The sequence below is a fragment of the Anabas testudineus genome, chromosome 14 (assembly GCF_900324465.2).
Source record: "Anabas testudineus chromosome 14, fAnaTes1.2, whole genome shotgun sequence".
Classification (NCBI taxonomy): Eukaryota; Metazoa; Chordata; class Actinopteri; order Anabantiformes; family Anabantidae; genus Anabas; species Anabas testudineus.
Window position 1 is genome coordinate 11,597,664 of NC_046623.1, and position 25,824 is coordinate 11,623,487.

At 39.3% G+C, this 25,824-nt stretch overlaps 2 protein-coding genes across 3 annotated transcripts in view; both read left to right on the plus strand.

Annotated features, from left to right (window-relative positions):
* The first annotated feature begins 760 nt into the window (after positions 1 to 760).
* Positions 761 to 14,343, plus strand: tmem248 (transmembrane protein 248). 2 transcript variants are annotated; one of them, XM_026371925.1, is made up of 7 exons: positions 761 to 1,096; positions 2,499 to 2,657; positions 3,687 to 3,975; positions 6,622 to 6,772; positions 8,673 to 8,856; positions 9,895 to 10,076; positions 10,241 to 14,343. In XM_026371925.1, exons 1-7 carry the CDS (start codon positions 1,094 to 1,096, stop codon positions 10,296 to 10,298), a joined length of 1,026 nt encoding a protein of 341 aa, XP_026227710.1. In that variant the 5' UTR covers positions 761 to 1,093; the 3' UTR covers positions 10,299 to 14,343. The 2 variants fall into 2 exon arrangements, with proteins under 2 accessions (XP_026227710.1, XP_026227711.1); XM_026371926.1 differs by having other exon boundaries at positions 9,895 to 10,038; positions 10,241 to 10,377.
* A 7,488-nt stretch (positions 14,344 to 21,831) lies between these two features.
* Positions 21,832 to 25,824, plus strand: part of doc2b (double C2-like domains, beta) — a 78,662-nt gene continuing 74,669 nt past the window's right edge. The window contains exon 1 of the mRNA XM_026372418.1: positions 21,832 to 22,162. Coding sequence (XP_026228203.1) covers positions 21,832 to 22,162 — 331 coding nt within the window. The remainder of the gene's footprint in view (positions 22,163 to 25,824) is intronic.

The following is a 25,824-nucleotide window of genomic DNA, read 5'->3' on the forward strand; positions in this document are numbered from 1 at the left end:
TGAAACGGAGCCAAATCATGCACACATCTGTGATCAACTTTTAACTTTTCGCATTAAAGATTGATTTATAAATATGCAATTAGTGTTGTGTCCATGTATATTGTCTACAAAGATCACCTAACGAAGGAAAAGTTGTGCATAGAGAATGCTTTTCATCAGTATTATTAGCTGCATTGAATTTCTTTTATTTTTGCGTTTGTGTGTTTTAATTTTACCTCTTTGGGCCAAAGAGTTAGAGCAGGGCTTCACCTGTGCACCACAATAAACTGGTAGAACTAACTTAGGAAGAGGTGGGAGATTATCTCAAATTATCAAATTCCAGTCAGGATTTGTGTGACTAATACTCTTTTATATTATATATATTATGTCAGCGGAAGACAAGTACTCATGTCAAACGGGCAGGGGATCAAGCAATAAATATCTGATTAAATAAAAAACGTATACTCCAATACTGCATGTATAGTTTGTTTAAAAGACTGAGTAATCAATTAATCGATCACTCTGTTCTTATTCTATGCATTTTCTCCACTTAGGTATTATTTGTGTACATTTTACTGCATTACACGCATTTGATGATTTTAATTAGAACTACTGTGCAGATTCATATCCAGAATATAATAACAAATCATGAGTTAATTAGTTAATTCATTTATTAATGTAAACCCTCAGGTCCACACGCACTCCGAACCAGTTGGGGGCAGTAATGCACCTACAAACTGAAAAAAGAAGAAAGCTTCACTGCGCAGTGCGGATACGCCGAGGAGATGTCGACTGGGAGGACCCAGATACATTATTGACGTTATTCCAGGCTGTGCACAAGGGACGTTTCTCAGCTAACCTGCAGTGAACTAGAGCAAAGAATGGGAATAAGTGCACCTAGTGTTTTTAACGCCGAAAGTCTAGCTGTTTCCACCGAACACCGACTTTTGCTTTTCAGCGGTGTATTCAGGAGGGAGTAGCTTCGGAAAACAAGCAAGTTAGCAGTACAGGCTAGCTTCGCAGCTAGGCTAGCTTGTTAGCAAAATTGCTAGTGTTATTGTGGCCCCGCCACGAACCTCCCAGCTAGCATCTGTCGCATGCACAGAAAGAGAAAATGGTGAGAAACGCTAACATCGTATTTCATTTTATCGAGTCAGCTACATTGGTAATGCTATTGTTAGATACGTAGTGTGTGTCAAGTTTGTCACGTTTAGGAACATTTGTCAAAGAGCCAGGTAACGTTAGCTAGCTTATCCCGCTACAAGGTTGACAGCTCCTGTCACCTGGCTGGCTGCTGAACGAAAACATAGTGTTTAAGCTTAAAACTTTGCAGTTTCAAGTTATCTGGATTAATACCAAATGTCCCAGTTTCATAGAGAGTAACGATAGCTTGAGAAACTCGATAACATTTTCAATTCTTAAGCTAAAATAAAAATAGTAGAATCTAATGGAAAGGTTGAATGATGCAGTTTGTTGACATTGAATTGGGAGGTGACACGTCAGGGCAGGTAGTTGTATTAGCACACCTTCAGGTGCACATTGACAGTAGTCTTATTTCCTCCGTAGAAAAAAAACCTTTACATTTTAACCTGACTAAGTCCTGATTGGTTTCTCTTTGCACACAATGGAGTGTGTGTGTTTAGGCAAACATTTGGCCATGCATTTTTTTTTTTATTGCAAGGAACAGTTGTTTTTGTATATTGTTGAACTGTGAAGAGTTGTTGTTTGTTCAAAGACAGACACATACTTCTTTACAAGCTCATGCACACACACAAAAGCATCTTGCTCAACCAGTTGATTATAAATATCATAACATACACTATTTTCATGTAATTGTGAGGACCTAAAATGCAATCCACCAAAGATACTGGTATATTTTCTTTGCAGTTGCAGGCTTTAGCTGCCTGTTGAACATGTACTTTGACATTCGAGAAATATCTTATTTGTGTGTAATAATTCTGTGTTGGGGTGACGTGTTAGTACTGTTTAAACTGTTTTCAATGACATTCTCCTGTATTAGATTACTTGTACTTTTAATTATTACTTTATTAAATCTGGTTGTGGCTTAAAAGAAGCTTGAGCACATCACCATCATCAACACTTCGATCTGTATTGGTGAGGTTAAACTTAAGCTTGTACTCAATTTATCCCTTTAGCCCACATCAGGTACTAGGTTGTCAGGTACATTTAAGCAAGGCAACATGTATAATACTAAACAATACATGTAACATGTAAGATTTGTAAGCTGTTGTCATGTACTGATTAGATTTATTTATATTGCATTTAACAAAAAAAAAAAAAAAGAAAGTCAGCATGTCCAAGTCTGCTGCACAGTTCTTTTAATCACATTTCATTGCCTTGTAATGTTTTCCTAGTTAGCACATATCTATTGTTCAGGTCAGATTTGCAGATCTATGTCTCCATTAGCTGTAGTAAATGCAAAGTGGGTGTGGATTGTTATTTACCACTGTTGTTATTTTTTTAAAATGTTGCTGCATTGTGTTTTTGTCAATATGCAGGTATACCTGTTAAATCCTATAGAGAACCTGAGAAGCTACATCAACAACCGTCCTCCTCTGGTCATTTTTATGATCACCGTCAGTGCACTGGCAATCGCCTTCCTGACCATTGGTTATTTCTTCAAGATTAAAGAGATCAAGTCTCCAGAGTTAACAGAGGTGAGGCTCACCCATGTGTGCTTTAAGAGAGATGAAATTATATGGTCTGCTGCTTAAGTATCTCTCAAATACCAGTATAATGTGGTCACTGCTCATTCCAAATGTCAGTTCATGACCCTTGTGGCCTGATTTAGGATTTAAGGATGCATTTGCCCATAATTTTGAACCATGTTACATTTATAATGTGACCTATTCAGCAGTCTCACCTATTTCACTGTCCAAAGCTAAAAAAAAGTAGGATTAACTTTGAAACTGAGTAATTAGGGATTCTACATTGTCTTTATGCACGTATGCAAGCTGTAAAAAACATTTCCGTCCCTTTCCTGATTTTAATGTAAAAACTACAATTTGAGAGACCAAAAGTTCAAATCAAAACCACACATATGCAGGTTTGATGACAGTGATCTTTTGGTTCATACAGTAAAACTTTACATATGGATCTGAATAGGACATGTAAAGCTTGGTACTGAACGACACTTATCTGTAAATCACAATCACAATGTAAATACACACTGTACCCATATGCTGTTTTCTCTCTTTATAGTGCATTTTGTGGCACTAGTAATCATCTGTGAGAAACGCAGCGGATTGTATTTAAATATGTGAATTAAACACAGCTTAAACAAAGCTTTCAACAACAACAAAAATTCCATCAAGGATTTTTAGTAACTTTAAGTAAGTTTTTATCTGCTATGTAGCACTTTGAGATTTGCCCACAAATGTAAAGTGCTTTATAAATTAAATGATTTATTATTATTATTATTAACATTGCAAACATAGTCAAGAGCTGTCAGCAGCATCATTTAGTCTTATTGGATATTAGGATGTGCCTTTTGTTGTTGGCAACACTTCACACCGAATCATTCCAGAGGTTATGTCTATTATACTCTGATATAGTATTGGCTTTCTGTCCAAGGGAGAATAATTTACTAATTTCCTTTTGTCACATGACTTAGCCTATTTCAGGTGATAAATGTTCGGTTATTTACAACATACTAACTTGTCCTTGTCCAACACTTTCTTACCTAGGACTGGAACACCTTTCTGCTGCGCTTCAATGAGCTGGACTTTTGTGTGTCAGAGAACGAGACAATAAAACATGGCTTGAATGAGTCAACAACGCCAGAGAGCATGGTTGTGACCAGTGGCCAGACTCGTTCCAGCACCCAGGCTCCTCTCCTGCTAGAGGACTCTGGTCCGATCAACATTTCAGTCCCCATTACCCTCACACTGGACCCCCAGCGGCCTTTTGGAGGATACTCTCGCAATATCACCCACCTGTATGCCACAGCGCTGGGGCAACAACTTGGCTTGTCTGGTAGGTTTTCCAAATAATCATTTCTAGTCTTTATTTGTCCCCATATAAAATATGTAGATGTTTAACAGGAAATGAGGCAGGGCTGTATATATTATTTTATCATATATCTTATTACTATCAGATAGTCGATCTTTAAGATTAACTTTTTACTTTTCTACCTATGGATTAATGCTTGTAAATGAAAATAAGTTTAATCTAGTCATGGAAATTTTATGCAGTTCAATGGAGAAAAGGTTATAAAATGACTGCACATGCTGAATTTACTGTTGGGCAGTAAATTACTTCAATAAAATAAAGTTATTTAACTACGGTCTGGTTTTATATAACATAATAAACATATCCTATCTTAACTACATGTCCATAGTTACTTGTGTCCTGTTCACTGTAGCACTGTATTTATTGAAAACAATAAATCTATACTCAGATCAGGCACACCCAGGTTTCGGCCTGTATTAACCAAACATCTGCTTTTGTTAGTAGGAGCCTTATAATCTGAACAGAAAATCTCTTACTACAACAATTACAGTACATTTCAGAGAATTTACCAACATTTACAATAAACTACATGTCCCTGTCTTCTACATTATTGGTTAATGAGGTGTAGATAGTAATCAATAAATTATTAACAGTGATAAATGATTATTCATTGATGTTCCTGGTTAAATCTAGTCCATAGAATTCCATTGAATACAGTACATTCTTGTCACAAAGACATTGTTAGAGCTATAATACCAGTAAAGGTTATATGTAACATGAGAAATGTATTCAGTCTATGGTGTATGTTTCTAACTGGTACTGTTATTGTGTGACTGCTATAGGGAAGTCATTCACCCCTTCTAATGGGTTTTAACTTAGATCACTGTTGTGACTTTACCTAAATGAAGTGACGTAAAAAAAAAACAAAGGCTGTATTGTGTGTTAAGCTGTTCAGTCGTACTAGGTTTCAGACTTTAAGCTTTAAAAGAAGGTCTAATACATAATGTCTCACTGTGTCAAGCTTTCACTATTTAATCGCTAAACAATACTATAATAGTATAAGGCTTTTTCTGAATTAACTTCCTATGTACTATATAGTGCACGATATGGATATATTTATCTTTTTTTTTTGTGGTGTCTAAATATTGAGTGTGTAAACCACTTCACTAGATGGTGCACTCAAATCTTCTACAGTGGAATGAAAGTAGTAGTTTACATGGCATCATTATCTTCTTAGAGATAAGAAAATAGTCATTGTGGGACTCAAACAGTAAAAATGAGATGATAATGCAAAATGATAGTAATTAGCAAGTGTCCAACATCTCTATTTAATCCTCACTACTGAGTAGACTATTTTATATTGGGAGTAGTGAGTGCGTATTTTGGACACAGACTTTGTTTTCGTTCCAAAGAAACAAATATTAATTGTAATTGGTCACCACTTATTCTGTTTCAGTGGACAGGAGAACTTTGCAGCACAAACATTGTTATGAGAAAAAGTAAAATGCCAAATTGAAATCTGTTATTCAGTTACCTAGCGACGGAGGAAAATGAAAATTTGCCTCTGTTGGTAGGTTTCTGTGTTTCTGTTCAGTGGAGATTATATTTTCTAGCTAAGGTCAGGTAATTTTCACAGTCTAAACTAAACATGGATAATAATCCCATCCAGACAGACTGTATATGTGGTTTTAGCCCTAAGCCTTAATATATTGTCTGTTTCAGTAAGCTTTGAAATGATTGAGTGAGTGAGTCTATCTAGTTTGATAGATAACTTGTCCTTACTGAATGTATTGCACTTTATATGCAGAATTTTGCAAAGAAACTCGCTCACTTGCTTCAGTTTGTGTTGCTGTACTATACTGTACAGTATAAAATAGTATTCTAAAAGAGTGGATGAGCATAGCCATTATAGAACTATGCAAATATTGCATTGCACTATGCAAATAATCATGTCTAAACAGAGCTTACAAAGGGGAGTGGAGTATTCCTAGGAAAAGTCAGCAAAAACTGTACAGATTATTAGTATGTATAATTTATGAATGTGTGAATGTATATCAATATGTTTTGTTAAGTAACCCAACCTACACAATACATTAAGCTCCTCGTGAATTATGGTTCAGCTTCATTGCATTCCGCTGAATTAATTTTTGATGAAAGAGAAAATATCAAGTATATGATGACTAGAAGGGTAATATTTCATGTCCCCACTAGTTGATCCACTTTGCTTGTGAGAGTTTAAATTACTTCAACTATGAGACATGTAGTTTGGGTATACCTATCTATCCTCTGTCTCACCCAGGAGTCCACTCCTGTTGATTGATAATCGTCCAATACCCTTTAAAGTTTGATAAATATTGCACAAGCCTATAAAATCAGCATGTCGTTTGTTATTATGGGAGTAGTTTACTGCTCTCCCAGGTTTCTAGCTGTGGGAGCCGTATGCATGCAGTTTCTAGGTCTATAAAGTCATTGCCTCATAGTTGAGAGGTACGTCACCCTGTGTTTTTAAGTTGTTTGAGCCTGATCGTGGCTAATTGCAAGCAGTTATTAGTATTACTATGTCAGCATAACAGGTTTGAGGAATATTAATTGTCAAAAGTATGAGTCATCCCAAAGTTTTATAATGATCTGGAATTGTTCTATTGTGTTTTCACATGATTTTCTATGTAGGTCGGGAAGCCCATGAGGAAATAAACATCACCTTTACCCTGCCTGTATCCTGGAACTCAGATGACTGTGTACTGCATGGCCACTGTGAGCAGGTGGTGTTCAGCACTTGCATGACGATCACAGCATCCAGCAATATCTTCCCAGTCACAGTGTGAGTTGGATTGCCTCACTGACTCATAGAAAGGCACTTTATATCTCTGTCTAGAGCTGCTGATATTGACAAAATGCAATGCAATGTACAGTTTTTGTTATTATCATGTCATTCTGGTAGTGTTTAGGTTGTGGCTATTCCTGCATCCATACAATCGTATGAGTTACAGTAGTTGGTATAATATATAATAGTCTCTGAGAATGAAAATTCCTGTGTGGATAAGTATGATGGCAAAACACCTCTCTTTGTGCACATGTTTTGTACATGTACAGGACTGATACAGTTTAATTAGACTGCTCCACAATGCAATCTTATTCTTTTATTTTTTAACAGATAACTAATTGTTTATGTTTCATTACATGATGACTTAAAATAATATTTATATACAGCATATAAAATAGAAAAAGGTAACATTACCAGGCTTTCTAATTAAAGCTGGAAACCACCAGAATGACAAATACTATTATCAGATATAGATAATCACAGAATGAGCAGGGGTAGGGTTAACCCTACTCCTTGGCTGTGCTTTGGTAGTGCTACGATTGCACAGGTAGTCTGTAACATTACAGAGGTTAATAGTGTCATCTCAAAGGCAATTTTTAGGGTGAAAATTCTGTTCTTAGTTCTCAAGCTCGGTTTGCAGCTATCATGGTAACCCAGACTTACTCATATTCAGCATGTAGCTCTACAAAAACTGCAATTAAGGTAGTAGTTGTTTAATGATCCAAGTTAAACTTGAACTTTAGTCACCTTAGTAGCTGTGGATTCCAAAGTGATTTGTAAGTTCTGCAAATCAGCAGCATCAAGCAAATGCCATCACAAATGGCAGTGCATGCAAATAATCCATTTGCGAATTCTACGGGGCTGTCACATGCTCATGGTTATCCACAATAGACTGTCAAACATGTCAAAACGAGTGAGAGGGAATTATCTCATGTAGCATAGATTTAGAGAAATAGTCACCAGGAACCCTGAATCCTTGACATCAATGTTGAAAACTATAATAATACTCTGCTCTAAATGGATGTTTTAAATGTTTTGCGTTTGTTTTTTTCTGCTATGTAGCTATGAAGTGCATTAGTGCAATAAAAAATCTAAGTTGGAAAATACACTATATTGCCAAAAGTATTCTCTCACCCATCCAAATAATCCGAATCAGGTGTTCCAATCACTTCCATGGCCACAGGGGTATAAAATTAAGCACCTAGGCATGCAGACTGTTTTTACAAACCTTTGAGAATGAAGAATGAGTCGCTCTCAGGAGCTCAGTGAATCTTAGCGTGGAACTTTGATAGGATGCCACCTGTGCAACAAATCTAGTCGTGAAATTTCCTCACTCCTAAATATTCCACAGTCAACTGTCAGCTGTATTATAAGAACATGGAAGCGTTTGGGACAACAGCAAGTCAGGTACAAAGTGGTAGGCCACGTAAACTGAAGGAGCGGGGTCAGCAAATGCTGAGGCACATAGTGCGAAGAGCTCCCAACTTTGTGGGAACAGTTTGGAGCTGGCCCCTTCCTCTTCCAACACGAGCACAACAACACAACACTGGTTGTGCACCAGTGCACAAAGCAAGGTCCCTAAAGACATGGGTGAGAGAGTCTGGTGTGGATGAACTTGACTGGCCTGCACAGAGTCCTGACCTTAACCCGATAGAACACTTTGGGATAAATTAGAGCGAAGACTGAGAGCCAGACTTTCTTGGTCAGAGCCAGAAACTATGGATTAGGAATGGAACTTAAGTTCATATGGGAGTCAGGGCAGGTGAGCAAATACTTTTGGCAATATAGCATACATACTTCAGCAACTTTGTAACAGTTCTCATGTCCCTACCATAATCAACAAAATGTGAGTAGTTCCACAACATCGGTCAACATCAGTTTGTGTTTTGGTTTGCAGGCAGCCACCACACTGTGTTCCAGAGACATACACCAATGCTACTTCTTGGTACAAGGTGTTCACCACAGTCCGTGATTCAGATACCAAGTACAGTCAGGACTACAACCCCTTCTGGTGTTACAAAGGAGCAATCGGCAAGGTGTACCATGCACTCAACCCAAAGCTTACTGTCATCGTTCCTGATGTGAGTCAACATCTTCTTATCTTCTGAAGCAAACATTGTTCAGACTTTTATTTAACAGAGTTTGTGATAAAAGTGTGTGTTATCATGTCATGTTTTAACAGTTTTTTTATTTACTTCAGTGTAATTACAGACCTTAACAGATATGTCGGCTGGTGTTAAGATTATGTTCACATATTATTTTTCTATTCTAAGTCATTGTAGCTCAAGACAATACAGGACAAATACAAGAAAAAAACAAATATGTCAGCATGAGTGTGTATTGGACCTGTTCAGCTGTGGTTTCCAGGCAGGATAAAGTATCACTCACTCACATTTACTTTGTCACTGAAGGACAAAGTAAATGCGACCAAACACAAAACCTGTTCTGAAAGCTTTTTACTTGCAGTTCTATACTGATGGATTTTTCTGTGATTACAATGGTCCCATTGTCAATCCACAGCGGTTCAGTGAATGCACCAGTGAGCTTGAAAACAATTTGAAAATAAATGCTATGCCTGCACAGTCACCTGATCTCTGCCATGACAGGATTCAACATAGTATTTGAAAATGGAGGAAGGAAGTGGACTGACACTGGATTGTCCTCTTTCATTCATTTTTAAAATTCTAATAGAGATGGCCTATTTAAGTGTATATTCAATTTATTGAAATAATTAAACACGTAAATAATCAAGTTTGTGTTTTATTTCTTTGCTCTTCAGATTTACTGTGCAATAGAAAGTCTAGACAAGCTTTTGATATTAAGAAACATTATGTTATACCAAACAGCTGGCCGGCCAGTACTTTTAATCAGAAACACATTATTAACAAATATTTTAAAAGGCTGCTTTCATGTAATTAAAGGTTAGCCCCCAGGGAGGGTGGTATTGTAAAACCATAGTGCGGACAGTGGTATTCTAAATGTCACCTCACATATTAAACTGGACCTGTAATAAGTAATCGACACAATCCAAATTATGTTCATGTTTTTCTAGTAAACGTTTTTTGGACTAGTGTTTGATTATGTTTTTACAAGTGTCTTTTTGTCACATTTCTTACCAGGATGATCGTTCCCTCATCAACCTGCATCTGATGCACACTAGCTACTTCCTGTTTGTCATGGTGATCACTATGTTCTGCTATGCAGTCATCAAGGGGCGACCTGGCAAAGTTCGACAAACCAACCCTGACTTCTGCCCTGAGAAGGTACAACCGACACCAGCAGTGCTATATGACGTGAACAGGTAGTTTCAGCCAAGCATCAATTGACCACTGATTGGTCAAGGACATCACTCAATCACATTTTTAAATTTTTTGGCGGGGATGCGCTATATATGTTAGTTTTACTACGTTAATCTGTGTCACAAGACTGTAAACTGCTCTAAACTCACATTTTTTTCTGTTACAGGTGGCGTTGTCAGAGGGTTAAAAAGACATCAGAGAGCGCTATCAGAACTTATCTGTAACACAGACAAACTCAAAGAACAGACAGACAGAAGAAATAAAAATAAACATACCAGTTGCCTAGTGAACCTGGAAATACAATAAGGGACACAAAAGCTCTGTGAATGCATTACTCTTGCAATGTTGGGTTTCTCCAACCAAAGATATACAAGTGCCTGTATCTATGTTGTAAATATTTGTAGGAACTCTGACGTTCTGTGCAAAACCTTTTTTCTTCTTGTTTTTTATTTTTATTTTGCCTGGGTTCCCTTGTGCCATTTCAGCACATGCAGTACATAAACAAAGCAAAAGGCCAGATCCAAGAACTACACAGCCATTTTTCTAACAGTCCTTTGGTCTCATGTTATCAAGCAACATAGACAAATTATTTTCTTTTCAAAATATAGAGATGGGATTAAACAGGACAGTTATGAGATTTGTCATATATATCATTGAGCTTCTGATGTAAATGTTTGGATTTGGATTTTTGTCTCCCATGAAGAGAAGGCATGTTGTTTAGTCACTTAAGATATGTTTAGACAAACTAAATATGCTTAAATACCCTGCTTGAGGGTGAGATGCTTGTGGTACAATATTTTTATTTTGCACTTGTTACTGCAGCTTCAACAGGGAACAGAATAAATGTAGCATTTGCGTGTGACACAGTGTAATCAAAAATCAGATCAGAAAGGAGCATTTCATCTAGTCCAATTAATCGTAGTGGTGCACCAATAGAATATGATTGCAAGATTAACTAATGTTCGTATACCCTGTGTCTACAGTGTCAAACATGTTTAGATGACTGCACTGTGCACGTTAATATCTGAAAAGAATGCATTAGAGGTAATTGAATGCCAACGCTGATGGTTTAAAAATTTAAAAAATACAAATAATTCACAAAATGCTGAAATTTATTGAGCATTTTGTGAATTACAAAAATATTTAAATTACTTAGATGTTTTGGAAAACATTTTGGATGACCTATAATCTGTAGTGTCATTGAACACCTCACCAGCACTGCTGCTGTGAGGAATGGTCACTCATGTTAAGCGGTGTAGGCGTCCTCCTTACTTATTACAAGAAGAGGAAATATCTGGGAGGTTTTATATCATTTGTGGGAGTCAGGGAGCCGCTGTTAAAATGCAGGACACTCCTGGAACCTCTGGGAGAGTTTGTGCTTGTTTAACAAATATTTTCAAACTATTACATTGGCGCTTTTTATGGAGCATACATTAACAAGTCAAGTGTATTGACGTGCAGTTGTAAACTAGATTAGTCTCACTTCACCTGGGCTCCATCTGTTCTCCTGCCTGCTGTCCACTCTGTTGATCTCTGCTGTTGGTCATAAAGAGAAGAGGCAACAGCATAAACTCTTAAATACTTTTTTTTCTTTACTTTCATATCTGCTAATCTTACTCACAGCTCTCTTCATGTGCTCATAAAATGCATCATAATTATATACAGCATTTTTAGTCACATATGTGCAATGTCAAAAACCGGCCCGCTTAATCAGCTGACTGATTAATCAGTCGCCCGTTAGTTTGTATACTGTAGCGCTTATCAATACGTTTCTTAGCTTTTGGATAAGCTGCCGGACTTGTGGCTTGTGTTGACTATTTCTGTTTTCCCACTTTGAGATAAGTAGATATTGTCATGAGTTTTCTGCCTTTGTTTTTTCGGTGGCTTTATCTCTCACCTGCCTCTTGTGTTTTATTTGCTGCCATTCTACAACACTTTTGTAGTTTTGGCTTTAGGCTGTATTTTAGTTTCTAAACTTCTTTGTTGCACCTAGATGATGCAAAACATTATCTTGCCTTACTTGCAGTATGATATGATTGACTTGCTTGCTTGAAAATAGGCAGGGAGGCCATATTCCCTTTCCATTCTCTTGCCAGTCCCTGCTTTCACAGCCATCCTCCAGTTTTTGTTTTATTCCAGTATGATAATCCTGTGGTGTGAAATCAGATGTGTGATCTTCGTTCTGTTAATGTAAATGTCAATTTTTAGAATGCTCTTTAATTACTTGTGGTTTTATTTTAAGCTGATCACTCAGTTGCATGTGTTTATATAGCTAGTGCACCTTCAGACTTATTGCACATTTTGAGTTGTTTTTTTGTTTTTTTTGCGCTCCCATCCAGTTTTGTTTTTTTGTTTTTTTTCCCAAAATCACATTAACTGTTTAACACAGAAAGTGGAATACAATATAACAATTAAATTACAAAAACAGTTTTATTCATTTGCACAAAATGTGCAAAAAAACCCACTTGGTGTGTGAATGTGTGCAGGTGGGTTTGTGAAATGTTGAATGGCGGTTTTCGTCTGTGAAATCTCTGAAATCTCGTTCCATGTGACTTGTACATTTAATGGAATGTCATCAGTGCAAAAGTCTATATTTACTTGACTGGGCATAGAAGAAACAAGCTCACCTCCCCTGACATCCACATACAAAAGTTGGCACAATTTCAACAACTGTGACTCTGATGGTGTTGTCCTGAAACTCTTAAATGTAGCTTTAAATGTGAAATTTGGGCTCTTCTAGTGCTTATCTAATTCATATTTTCAGAGCATGGCTAACTTTGACAATCATATATTCGAAGTCTACCGCAATGCATATTAGAATTGTAATACAGGGGAAAAAAACAAAACAGCAGCACTCTAGATTAGAAGACAGTCGTAAGCCACTGTTCACTGTTCTGTGTGGGAGCAGATTTATTAAATTTGTTTGAGCTTGAAAAACGTTTCCTACAGATTCAGTATAAAATTCAAACCTTCACACAGTCTTAGACAAAAATTGGAGAATTAATAACTTAATTCCACCTGTAATCTGTTATGTACGACTTATTTTCAAAATGGCGATTACTGATATTTTACTTACCTCTGTGTTATGCCTTTGTTCCTTCATTGATGTTCTTGCTGAATGTACTTTTATTTTCTTTTTTTTACAAGTATAATCTAAATCTGTGATGCAAGAATTCCAAGAGACTTTTACACTATGATGTAGTTGGAACTTTGTTTTTCTAGTTTGAAAGGCTTTACTTGAATTGTTGTAGTTGGAGTGATATTCATTATATTCTACAGTTTTATTTTTGTGGCAGAAATGAATCTCTCCTCACATTATGGTATCAGACACTTTGTACATTTATAGTTTGATTTTTCTGTGTGTATGTTGGTGGATGAGTGAACGGTGTTGGGTTTTGGTCCTAATGGTTGTGAGATGTTTTTTCCCCATTTTTGAATTATGCTCGGACTAAATCAGAGGTGTAGACATTTGAGCTTGGATCTGTTGCTTTTACTGTCGTCACCATCTCCTGTGTTTGGGCTGTTTTTGGAAGATCTGGCTGCTCTCACTAGACAGTTTTTGGGTGATGCAGGCATGGTTTGGCAGGCGAGTGAAGTGATATTGAAGATGTGAAAGAAGCATGCCATATTATTGCCATATCGTCATGATTAATGTTGGTGACCTGCGTTTACGATTTATCCCTTTTTGTGGAATTTACTGTTTTCATTTCTGGTTAGAATTGCATCTCTAATCGCAAAATGCCTTAACATTGTCCAGTTCTCTTTGAGTCTTCTTCGTTTTATGTGTCACATATTGTAAAACACACTGGCTTTCCATGAACAATTCAAACACAGTACCCACACATATCCCAAAATGGCCACGATTGTTATATGATATAGATTCTGAAAGAGCCGATGCTTTCCTCTTGGACTTTTGAATCTACCCCTGTGTATCCCAAAGGATTGAAGTGAAAAGCTGGAGCCATTTTCTACTTAGTTGCAACATCTCACAGTGTTCTTGGCTCAAAGCAAGCAAAAGACGTTATTCTCCAATATAATGCTGCCATTTCACCTTGTTATCCTTTGTCATATTAGCAGCGCTTACAGGCAAATATTAAGCCAACTCTGTGCCTTCTGCACTATCGAGCTGCATCCTCTTCCCTGTACATATATTAGATAGGACCATAGGTTTAATGTGGCTAGGATGTTATTCAAACTCCTTTTCCTCTCCAGTGGAACTGCTGTAAATGAATTCAAGTTTAAATAAACTGTCTCTGAAGTTCAACATCATTTTATCGCTGACTCTTTTTATCATCACCATAGTTCTTATGTTTTTTTTCCTATGGAGATTAATGATGTGCTAGTGGAAATGAAATGAACTGATTTGCTGGTGCTAAAAGTAAAATGTCATGGAAATATTAAGTGCTGCAGGTCTTAAATAGGGTTCAGTGTGAGGAGTTAAAAGAACAAGCTGGTTATTCTCAGTATTTTTGTTACTGTCATCAAATTTCATAAAAAAGCAAATATAACAATGTGTTAGTTTGCACCTTCCAACTCCAGTCACAGTTTCTCTGTACTACAGATGTGAATCACAAATATTCAAATTCATAAAACACACTTCAGTGGTGGTTTGGAGTCACAAGACTTCACGTCTGAAGTTTCATTCGACTCGTGATACAACTTTAAATTGCATGAGCTCAAAATGTCTTCAGCACTTCTCAAACCCTGAGTGTTTACATGCATAGCACCCGCTTCTGCTGGCTGTAGTTGGAAGAAATGCTAAACGCCCCTCACACATGAAACTATCAGTGTGACTCAAAGGGCAAATGGCGGCAGGGCCGAATTAACAAGCAGGCACAACCTCTGCAGACCTTGATGAGCAAAGGCCAAAGCAGCCCTTGAGACCCAAAACCACCAAGCGAACCCATCTGGCCCAGTGGCGGCCCCTGAACGGCTCACTGTGAAACAGGATGAAGGTGTAGCTCCAAGAGCGTTTGAAGCAGAGCTGCTGCGCCGGAGGCCGTTCTCAACGCCATTGGTTTGTAAATTACATTAAACAAAGTATCTTCACATAAGTCAACTAAAAACACCAGACTGTTCCTTTAAGAAGGAGACCAGCAGACACAGCATCCCCACCTACAATTTAGCATATATGTGACTCTTTTGGCAAATCAAGTAAGAACTGCTACTATACGTGTAGTATAAACAAGTAGTGTGTAAAGAGCTGTGCAGGAAAGAAGTTGTTAAATCAGAGTGATAGTGATATAGAAGTAAATATAATGGTGTGAAATCGTGTGTAATTTCAGAGTTGACTTCACATCAACCAGTAAACAGAGCTGGCAGCACAGTACGTTGGCGCTTGTGTAAAGTGGGGGGAGGTAGAGGAACTGTGCAGTGAGAGAGGACATCAGGATGTTATTATCTGTCATCTGTGGGCTTATAGTAGACTCAAGATTGCTCATTGAAACACGCTGATTGTCATTAGCTTTTGGATGTTACTATTACAAATCTGCAGTGTTCAGAAGTGCATTGGAAGCCAGCGGGCGTGCTGCGATTTACTATTCAATCAAACCCTGATGGAAATTCTCATAATTCCCAAAGATAAGAGGAAAAACCATTAAGCCAGAGACCTGCAGGAGCCAAATGTGTTAGGAGTGTGAACTGGACTGTCTGTGAACGGCTAATGATTGGGGATGGAGGTGTTTCAAAGATAACACAGACCACAATGAGTGAGAAAATACAGAATGGGCCTCCGAAGAGCGATTGTGGTTATTTTATGTTGTATGGAGCCAAAACCTGAATTAGCTCTTTAAAACGTGCATATGAACCGAAAAAAAGCTTCAAAACACAGTCAGGCACTGAGCCAATAAACCTCAAGCACTCCGTTTTGGTGCCGAACCTTCCCACACACCACTTTTTCTCACTTAGTGACATTGCATTGAAACAACACTTGATTATTTTTTATTTTTTTTATGAACCAAATGTAGATTGATGTCGTAAAAGAAATTTTGCATTTGTTAAAAGTGCACAAACACATGAAAATAAGCAATCATAAAAGCTTTTTGGATGTCTACAGTAGCCTTCTCATTAACGCCGCAATATTTATTTTTATATATATAAAAAAAAAATCATATGTGCAATTCACGTACGTGGTTGATTCATAGTTACAAATCTACAGAGAATTACTACATGACTCTGCAGTTGCCCTCAGTTCTTTCAGCTCGTTGCTTTAGTTTTTAAGGCTGCAAATTGGTTGTTATCAGCAGCCAAACAGCAGGCGGCACTTTCCAAATTCCAACTAAATTAAAGGTAATGTTGCTCTGTGTTTGCTGAATGTGAACAACAAGCCATTGTTTGCACATTAACAATAACAAGTTCATAATCGGTCACTGTTTTTTTTATTTTTCAGCTTGTTAACCTGACACAACTGACCAGAAATCAACTATTACAGTGTGAAATACTTTAGGAAGTAGCTGGAAATGCACAGGAATCATCACCACCACTTGTTGGAAGCAGCTCTTGATGGAGCCAAAGCTTCATTAAACAAATAATTCACATCTGTGCTTTTCCTCCGTGAGCTCAAATGACAGATTTTCGCACACTGACTGTTATGCTTATTGCATCGAAAGCACAGCAAACACCTAAAGGAGCTGATTATTATGTTCCTAATTCCAAGCGTTTACTGATTGCTCAGTTGTATCAATTAGGCAGATGATGTCACAGGCCACGCTTGTCCACGCTCTAATGTTTCATTCATAAGCTCGTTTTTCCTAGAATCACAGGCAGCAGGCGCATTCACAGTTGTGTGAAGGGCGAGCATCCCAATGTGAATACTAAAATTGAATTTGTTTGCTGAATCTGAAGCTTTCTGTTGTCACCACCAGAGGGCAGAGTTGTCATACATGACATATAGATGTTGTGCTGCTTTTCCTCCTACATGTATGATAAATGTCTGTAGTTACTTCCTGGGACGGTTAACAGAGCTGTCACTGGCAGCGCATATTGTCTGTTTAGACTTTTTTTTGGTAATTTTAGTGAAATTTAAACAGATAGTTGAACATATGAGTGCTTTTAAAAAACAGAACTATAAGATGGGGCCTGATGATGCACATATTGGAAGTTGACACACTCCTACATCTAAGTAGCACAGTTTATCTCTGTCCATTAAAGCCATTTATAATGGATCAAAGGCGTTTGGCCATCCATTCCTTCATTTTCAGACACTATTAATCAGTATCTAGCATCATGTTGATCAGTTCTCCTGAGCACATTTAGAAATGATAAAAAAAACTTTTGGGAGAGAGAGAGTCCAAATCTCAGGCTGAAGATTAGTGGCACCTTGTTCATTTTGCAGCGCTAAACCTTCAAGACATGAGGAATGCAATGTGTATATGAGAGAGGTTCGTCCATTTTGTGTTTGTGTCTGCGTGCCGCTGAAATTAAGGGCAGAATTTCAGGCATCAGTATGGACCGATATGAACAAGCATATTTGAAAAGGTCACTCTTACCCTTGACTCCCTCATTTACACTGAATTCCCGGGTGACGGGAGTGGCAGAGCCTCCTTGGAGCGCTTGTTAAGAGGCCATTAATCAGATTTCTCCAGACATGGCATGCAATTCTGGGAGACATTGTTTATACGTTTTTTTTTTTTGTTTTTTTTTTGACGTGTGCTTCTGCTCTGAATCACAACAGCATAAGCAAAGAATGATTTGGGAATCAGTCCTATGCAAAGCTTCTTGATAGAATTCAATAAATACATAAATGTTTTTAGCAGAGGGTTGTCAGCAGCTGAGGATGAAGTTGGCGTTGACACAGTCCAGCAGACATCTACTTCTCTTTCTTTGTGATTAAGGACACAGCTGGTATAAAGACAGCATCATTCCCCAACAGAGAGAGCTTGTCAGAGTGCATTTGACCACATTATTTGGCCTACATGGAAAAATATTTTCAACTTATGTGGCCATACCATCATTTTATCTTTTTAATTTGGTAGATATATTTACTTACCTGGAATTTGTTCAAATGATTTGCTTTTGCCAGTGTTCCTATCAAGTTACTGCAGATAATAATGTAGATCTAAAGCTCATAGATCTGCCGTGCATAAAATCCAGTCTTGGAACACAAGCAAAGCTTTCTAATATTTCTGTGTATTGACTAAGTGCTGTTTCCTATTAGCTCAGGGCCGGTGTGGGTTAAATGCCACTACCTTGACAGCATGTGGTGAGCCAAGTCAAGTGGCCATGTTTAGTTCACAGATGGCTGCAATAATAGCAGGACATAGGGGTCAGGCAGCCGAGATTACAGCTATGAATTTGGAATGACTTTAAAGGAAAGGATTGGTGAACATGGAGGGAAACATGTTAGCTAATATATATTAGCCATGCTGCAACATAGGAGATGTAGTGAGAAGTAATTTCTACTTTAATGTTGCTTCTCTTTTGCTGTAACTGGTGCACATACTGTAGATGCCACATTAACAAGGAAAAAAGTCCAGATTTTTCTGCAGCACAACTGTGGTGACCTCCGACTGTCAACGTGGTAATTTTGTTGGGCACAAGTAGTTTTTTCACCATTTGGTAATTTCATGGTACACCATGTGATTTCTTTGCACTGAAATGAACATTTGAGGGGAGAGAAAATACAAATAGAGTGATGTGGTGTAATTTCAGTGTCCCTCTCAGATGATTTTTTTTTTTGTGTAGTTGCAGGAGTTCTATGCACACACAGACATGTACACACCTTTCTATGAGAAACTATTTTAAATATGATTACGGCAATTAAAAAAAAAAAAAAGCAAAGCTTGTATTGGACGAGGAATGATTTTACCCTTGTGTGCTCCCTTCAGCTGTGACCTGCAGCCTCTGATTTGAAAGGAGTTTTTAAAAATGCTGCAGCAAGAGACACAATCTCACCTGATGGGCTCTTTAGCTGGGATTTCACACGCAGATGTTTTCAACATGTATACAGTGCATTTGATCAGCTGTGTTAGAGACATCCTCAGGGTGATCTGACAACGACCGTCACAAGTTTTTCCTCTGCTCTACATTACCAACCCTCTACAGGAACACTGTATTCCCCATTGCATTGCTCAATAGTACAGACTAGATTAAAAAAAAGATAGATAAGAAATGTTTCAAACATTTTGGATGCATCATTTCATTAAAGAGTGGCCAAAACATTAGAATAACTTCTTATTGATGATTATAATGAAAGCTGCTGTATTGAATTGCATTAAATTGTGCATGTGCACCTAATAAAATGACCAGTGAGTGTAAATGTATAACTTAACATATTCAATCACTTCATGAAACTGATGGACAAACACAAGGGAGCACATTTTCTAGACATGGATACCTACTTTGAACACCTCATTATTTCCCCACATGGGAATCGCACACATTCCTCTCTGTCGTTCAGCTGCTACAGTTGCAATGAGGTGGTGACATGCCATCAATATCCAAAATGAAATTGTTTGGCGTGCGTCATTACCCACAGAAAACATGGTCACCAGGTTGTTTGTATTACCAGAAGCTATTTCAAAAAGTAAAGTCCGTTTCAGAAGAGAAATGGTCTGCCCCTGGTGGCATATTTAGTGTGCAGTGCTTTCATATTTCAGATGTTTTATATTGAAGCCTCTGGGTCCCAACAACATTAATTTCCTTTTTGCGAGAGACCAGTTTAGGGTCTCCGAGACAAAACTGTCAGCGGTGCAGCATTCACGCGGTGTTGACAGAACGGGAAGAACAAGGAAAACATTCCTTATTGGTGTTGCAGCTTGTGCAACCAGATCCAAATAAACATTGAATAGCTCATTGAATGAGCTGGTGTTTCTACTGCACTTGATTTTTCTTTATTTTGATGCAGCTGCCAGCCACGGAGCATTTGCAGCAGCAATTTTTGTTATTCCAGGTGAAAAGTAAGAGCAATCTCATACCCAAGGCTGCCAAGAAAGAATCTAAATGTACAGTATGTCATTTAGTCCGTTTCCTCTCTGTATTGCTTTGTAGAGACATAAAGATTGAGAGATGGTTGTTTCAATTACACCCAAACTCCCACACTGCTACTAATGCTAAGAGTAAAGAGGAGAAGACAGTTTAACAGCTGACATCTTCATAAAGCATCAACCGGCTGCAAACTGAAGATCAAAATCAAATCTCATTAAAGCTCTTTACCTTCCATCACCTGATCTTTTGAAATGAACAAAACCACCTGTTAGCTGTGGTACATACTTTGGATTTTAGTTTCACAAAGCTGCAACTTGTTGCTCACAACACAGGGGGGAGCTGTGTCATTTGGAGAATTGTGATGGCAGAGCTGTTGCAAAGGTTCTTCATAAATCTGCAGCAAGCTGGTCTCCAGAGAGACTGGGAGTTACAAGCAAAGTGGAATTCAGTGTAGAGCACCTTGCTTTCATGGTTCGGGGGGGAATCAGCTTTGATATATTGTAAACATAATTCAGTTACGATTATGTTCTGCATTCAAAGCTGTATGTTCGTTTTTGACTTCAGGGAATAACAGTTTATATTATTGTTAGACAATAACTTCCTGTAATGTCACTGAATGAATAGTTTTCTTTTTCATTTGTCTAAATTCTTGTTCTCTAATTAGTGGATCATGTAACAAGTGTGATTTTTACGTGATGTTCTGATCCAGTGCAGCTTTGACGTCCTGTTGGCGTGTCACAGGTAATCACAGGTAGTCACAGTGTCAGGCTGTGGTGAAACATCTTTATTAAACAAGTGTTAAGGTGCACAGCGTTGCAGATTTTCGCTGCCACCCACAAACTTCCAACAGATGGCAGGCAATTGACAAACGTGTGACAACATCAGGGTCCCTAATTGGTACATGGGGAAGTGAAAATAGTCCGTGCATTTGTATTGACAAGTTATATGAAACCAGGGTGTGGTAGCAGAAAAGAGGCAGCAGGCAGGTGTGGTTTTAGCCAGGTTTTGGGGACCTAGCGGAGGTTTTGCTTTTACAAAATGCAAATGCAAACTGAACTGAAATCAGTTCTTTTATTAGCATAATTACTGCAGGATTGAAAAACACTCTGGTAAAGGAGTCAAAAAGACTCATTTTTAGTACAAAAACACTCTGGAGGTGATTCACAAAGACACATCAGTTCAAGCCTCATTGTCCAGGTTATCATAGCACCACACACACACACACACATTCATGTGCGTGAATCTGGCATAGCGCCGGATCCTCCCTCCTAAAGACAGATGGATGGGGTTAATATCATAATTAAGCACCTCGGCCAACGGTTCCTGTTTACCGCTCGGTTGCTAGGCAGTGACATCAGCTGATCCCTCCCTCCTTCCTCTCTAATCCCTTCCCTCTCCCTCACACTCACTCACACACACACACACACACACACACACACACTCTCACACACACACACACACCAGCTCTCTCTCTCTCCCTCAGATAGGCAGCGCAGACGTGGGCACAGTGTGGGGGTATAGGAAGAAGAGAGAGCGAGAGGGTAGGTAGTAATGTGTGTGAGGCTGTCAGACAGTATGGTCTGGATCTGAGGACAGCACTGACAGACACAGCAGCAGCCTCCAGATCTCGTTGTGGACCAGTGTGGTGACATCCACAGAACACCTGGACCCATCCACCCATCAGACACCCACCCAGGACAACACCCACCTCTTCCAAAGAACCAAAAGGAGGAGGCGAAGAGGGGGTGGGTCTGTTTATCTCCTTCTTTTTTTTTTTTTTTTTCTTTTCTCAGTTTTTGGTTTTGGGAGTTGGCTCCGGGCTGGACCGCATGCATGACACAACGCAAAGGCGAGAAACCCACCATCAGCATCCAGGAGCACATGGCCATTGACGTGTGCCCTGGCCCCATCCAACCCATCAAGCAGATTTCTGACTACTTCCCCCGTTACCCGCGGGGCCTCCCCCCTTCTGTGGGTCACGCTGGGCCCCTGCGCTCTGCCCTCTCCACCTCTTCGGCCACCGCCTCTGCCACTGCCGTTGCTGAAAGTGACCGCTCCAATGAGGACAACCCAGACCGGGCTTGTGCTGGAGCCTCTGCCTCCTCACAGACCACCAGGAGAGATGAGGAGCCTGATGTGGAGGGATACGACTCAGATGACTCCAGTGAGTGATGCTTTCTCCTCCTGTCGCCCCCATCCTACTGTTTACCATCATGTCTTCATGTCCGTGTATATCCCTTTTGGTTCATCCTCTCCCTTTCCCTTTCTCTTATTACTGCATCTCCATTTTTGCCACCGGTTGCCAGGCATCCCTCCAGCCGTGTGGCTTTGTGGCTTTATCTGTCACCTTTTCTTCCCTCGGCTTCCTTGTCCATCTCTTTGTATTTCTGATTGCCTGGCTTTTGTGACTGTGTGCATCTGTGTGCGTGCATGTGCGTGCGCGCATGCTGTGTGTCTCCATGTGTGTGCCTATGTTCTGCAGCTAACTCTTAGTCTGTCAGTCGACAGACAGCCAACTGTTGCTGCTGCAAAGATTACAGCTCGCCCCTCCTCCTCCTCCTCCTCGACTCTCCTTCAACTGAAAGAATGATATGTATGATTTTATTGGAGGAAATGATTGCATGTGCCTGTCAGCAAGCGTATGGGTGCATTTTTCATATTCCCAGTGTCTAAGGGTGCTCTGTCTCAGTCTCACCGGGCTGAATGATTCATGGCTTCTTGGTGAACCTTTAAATTAGTCACACTTTTGCGCTCAGCGGAGTCTTGCTGAAGCTGTACGCTCATTCACATACTGTAGTGGATATTAAGTTGAAATCGAGCATGCTGTTTGTCTGTCGGTCTGTTTTTGTGTTTCCAAAGCATAAAGATGTGTGTTTGTGTGTGTGTGTGTATCCATAGCCCTCTTCATCACAGAGGGAAGTCTCCTTTGAGAAAGCCTTTTCAGAATGCCATTCCTTTAATCTAATAGGTTTGAGAGGCTCAATAATAATGGAAATTAATAACATGCAGCACAGTTATTTGAGCAATAACACATCACAGAGATGGAACAGGATTTCCACACCCTGCAAAACCATTTTCACTCCCAGTGCATATCTTTGTGGACAGATGATATGGCAGGCTGCAACACTGCTGAGGAATCAAGCGAATGTCTTGATGCCGCCGACATCATTTTCACAAACCTCAGGATTTGTCTGATGAGTCTCTGAAACATTGAATGGGGTCTGATTTAGTTGCCACTGAACTTGGTCTGTGCACAAAACGATGCAACCGCTTGCCGGTGTGTTTCTGTCAGACTCTAACAACCCCTTCTAGAGGTTTGTAGCGAGCGTTCGCCGCACAAGAGACTTGTGATTGTAGGTTAATGTGTGACAGCAGTGCAGCTTCTCTTAGAGTTAATCCATGCAGAGTGGCATGCAGGGGGGGGGGTTTAGTCCATCTCTAATCCAGAACTGGACTGGAGGGGGGATGGTACAGGGCAGAGGAGGCATATCGGGCTGTCAGATGTTGCTCTGTGACCTCTGCCAGGCAACCAGGATTTCACTCAGTGGAGGAAAAGAGATGAAGACGTGAATTTGTGAGGGACTTTTGTTTTTTTTATTTTTGTGCTGAGATGTGACTGTTGTGTTGTGAGTGTGTGTTTCCTCTTTTGATTTGGCACATCAAAGACTTTCAAAATGTCCTTGTTGTTGTAATGTGAAGAGTGTTAGGATTAATACTATCAGTCAGAGATACTTCATGCCTAACATTAATAGCTCACTGCTGACTGTTTCTTTCAAAAATTGGTCACTTCAGTCTGGGCAGAATCTTCTAGATCACTTGATTACATGAGCAATATCTGTTTATTTCCTTTTTCAAAACAGGCACTGTGGTGTGTCTTTCTGAAACCGGTGCAAAGCTGGAGCCGGGTTTAAACTTCTCTTTCACTTTTTGTGTGCACATGAATCCATCTATTATGCTTTATGCATTCATGCTTGGTATTTCCTGATAACGAAGGCTATACTGCAAATGTGCTGTGTGCAACAGGTGTTGTGATGTTGTAACTGTTGTAATGCTAATGTAAGCCTGGTTACTAATTTACTTGTTTTCAAGGTGTCAACTGAGGATCACTGACACCTTGACCAGCGAGTTAATGCAAATGTCAAGCCGCAGCGTCTCTCCATCCTCCCTGCTAATAGGGCAATTAGACACAAACATCTGCCAGAGCATCATCTTATCATTTGACAATTAACTGAAGAGTCATCAGTGATGCAGGATAATTAAAATTTACCCCCATACCATCACCACAAAAAAATGATGTGGGTTATCCATCACCTGAGTCATCTGCATATTTATCACCAGCATCGGCTACAACCTTTATGTGCCTAATGAAGGCAGGCACTTCAAAAAATAAATAATGAAAACACAAGTGGCTGTTTGGGTTTGATGCAACATCTGAAATGCCATTGGAGTTTGTGAAGTGAAAAACGTAAGGCGTATAAACAAACTGCTACTGTAGCTGCAGTGTTGTGCTGGTGTGCTCTTCAGTTTAATATTTCATCATTTTAAAAAATATATATTTTGATGCCAAGTCCTTGAAAAGCAAACAAATAGAAAAACACTGCACTAGTGATAAATACTGTAAGTACTGGATTATGAATAAACATCAGCAGCTGATGGGTTTCTCCTTTCAGATACAACTGCTATAATTTGCAGTGTTGAAAGATTTCCTGAAGGACGCCTGAAACCAAGGCTATTGGAGAACATACAGTCCTCACAGTGCTGTGCCGCGTGTGTGGTTCTGTAAAACAAACAATTATGAAATGGAATTTCAAGCCTCTTTCTATCAGGCCTGGGATGTGTACGGGTTAGGAAAGTTTTAACACACTTGTTGTGAGGCAGATCTGATAATCATGGCCTCGTACATATGAGTCACACGCTGAGGTGGAGTAGTTTCCTCCTCCTGGTGGAGCAGCAAGCGGCGCTGTGGTCTGAATGAAAAAATAAACTGCTTCAGTTTGAATGTATTTGATCATCTTTTAAAAACCGTTTTGTAATATTCACCCTGTTGCTGAATGAAACGTAAGAGAGAGAAACTTTCTCCTTCCCGTTGTTTGTGATTTAAAAGAGCCAGCGCTGGCCCAAATTGGCTGTTCATAGTCCTGCGGGACTTGATCCAGTATCTGCATGCTTCCACTGGGGGAGGGTGGAGCGGTTTTCTCCCTTATGAACCAATTCACACAGGGACAAAAAAACTCACTGGTGTGCATAACTGTTTCTGATTCACTGTGACTCAAACTTGATTTTAACTGAAACAGAAAAGTGCATCACCCACCAAGTGCAGCTCCCCTGCAAACGGTGATAATCAAACCCAGTTGGGCATCCAGATCACTGCCACATCAATTAATGGCCGTTTGTAGTGGGTATAAAGAGCCATATCCCTGCCAGGACCAGGAGAAATACCCAGTGTGACCTACATGACAGAGCAGGTGCTTGTGTTTTTTGAGAGATAAGCCTCAGAGCCATATGTGTTGACAGGACTAGTGCAGAAGTGGTTGGGGTGGGGGGGTGAGAGCTGGTAACATATGCACACACAGGTCTCCCCTGAGATGTTGTGCTCTGGCAGTACTGCTGTCTCCTCAGCACAAGAGTTGAGCTGCAGTGTTTTCCTGTAGTTGTCAAGTGGTGAGACGAGATGCAGCCAGAGAAAGGTGGGGGTGTCTAAAACAAAGCGACATTATTTGTTTGATACTTTTAACTAAAATCAACCTTGCTATAGCTGTTCTGTAGGCTGGCAGAAGTTAATTTACAAAAGGTGGTGTTAAGCTAAATGTCAGTCTGTGGCACTGG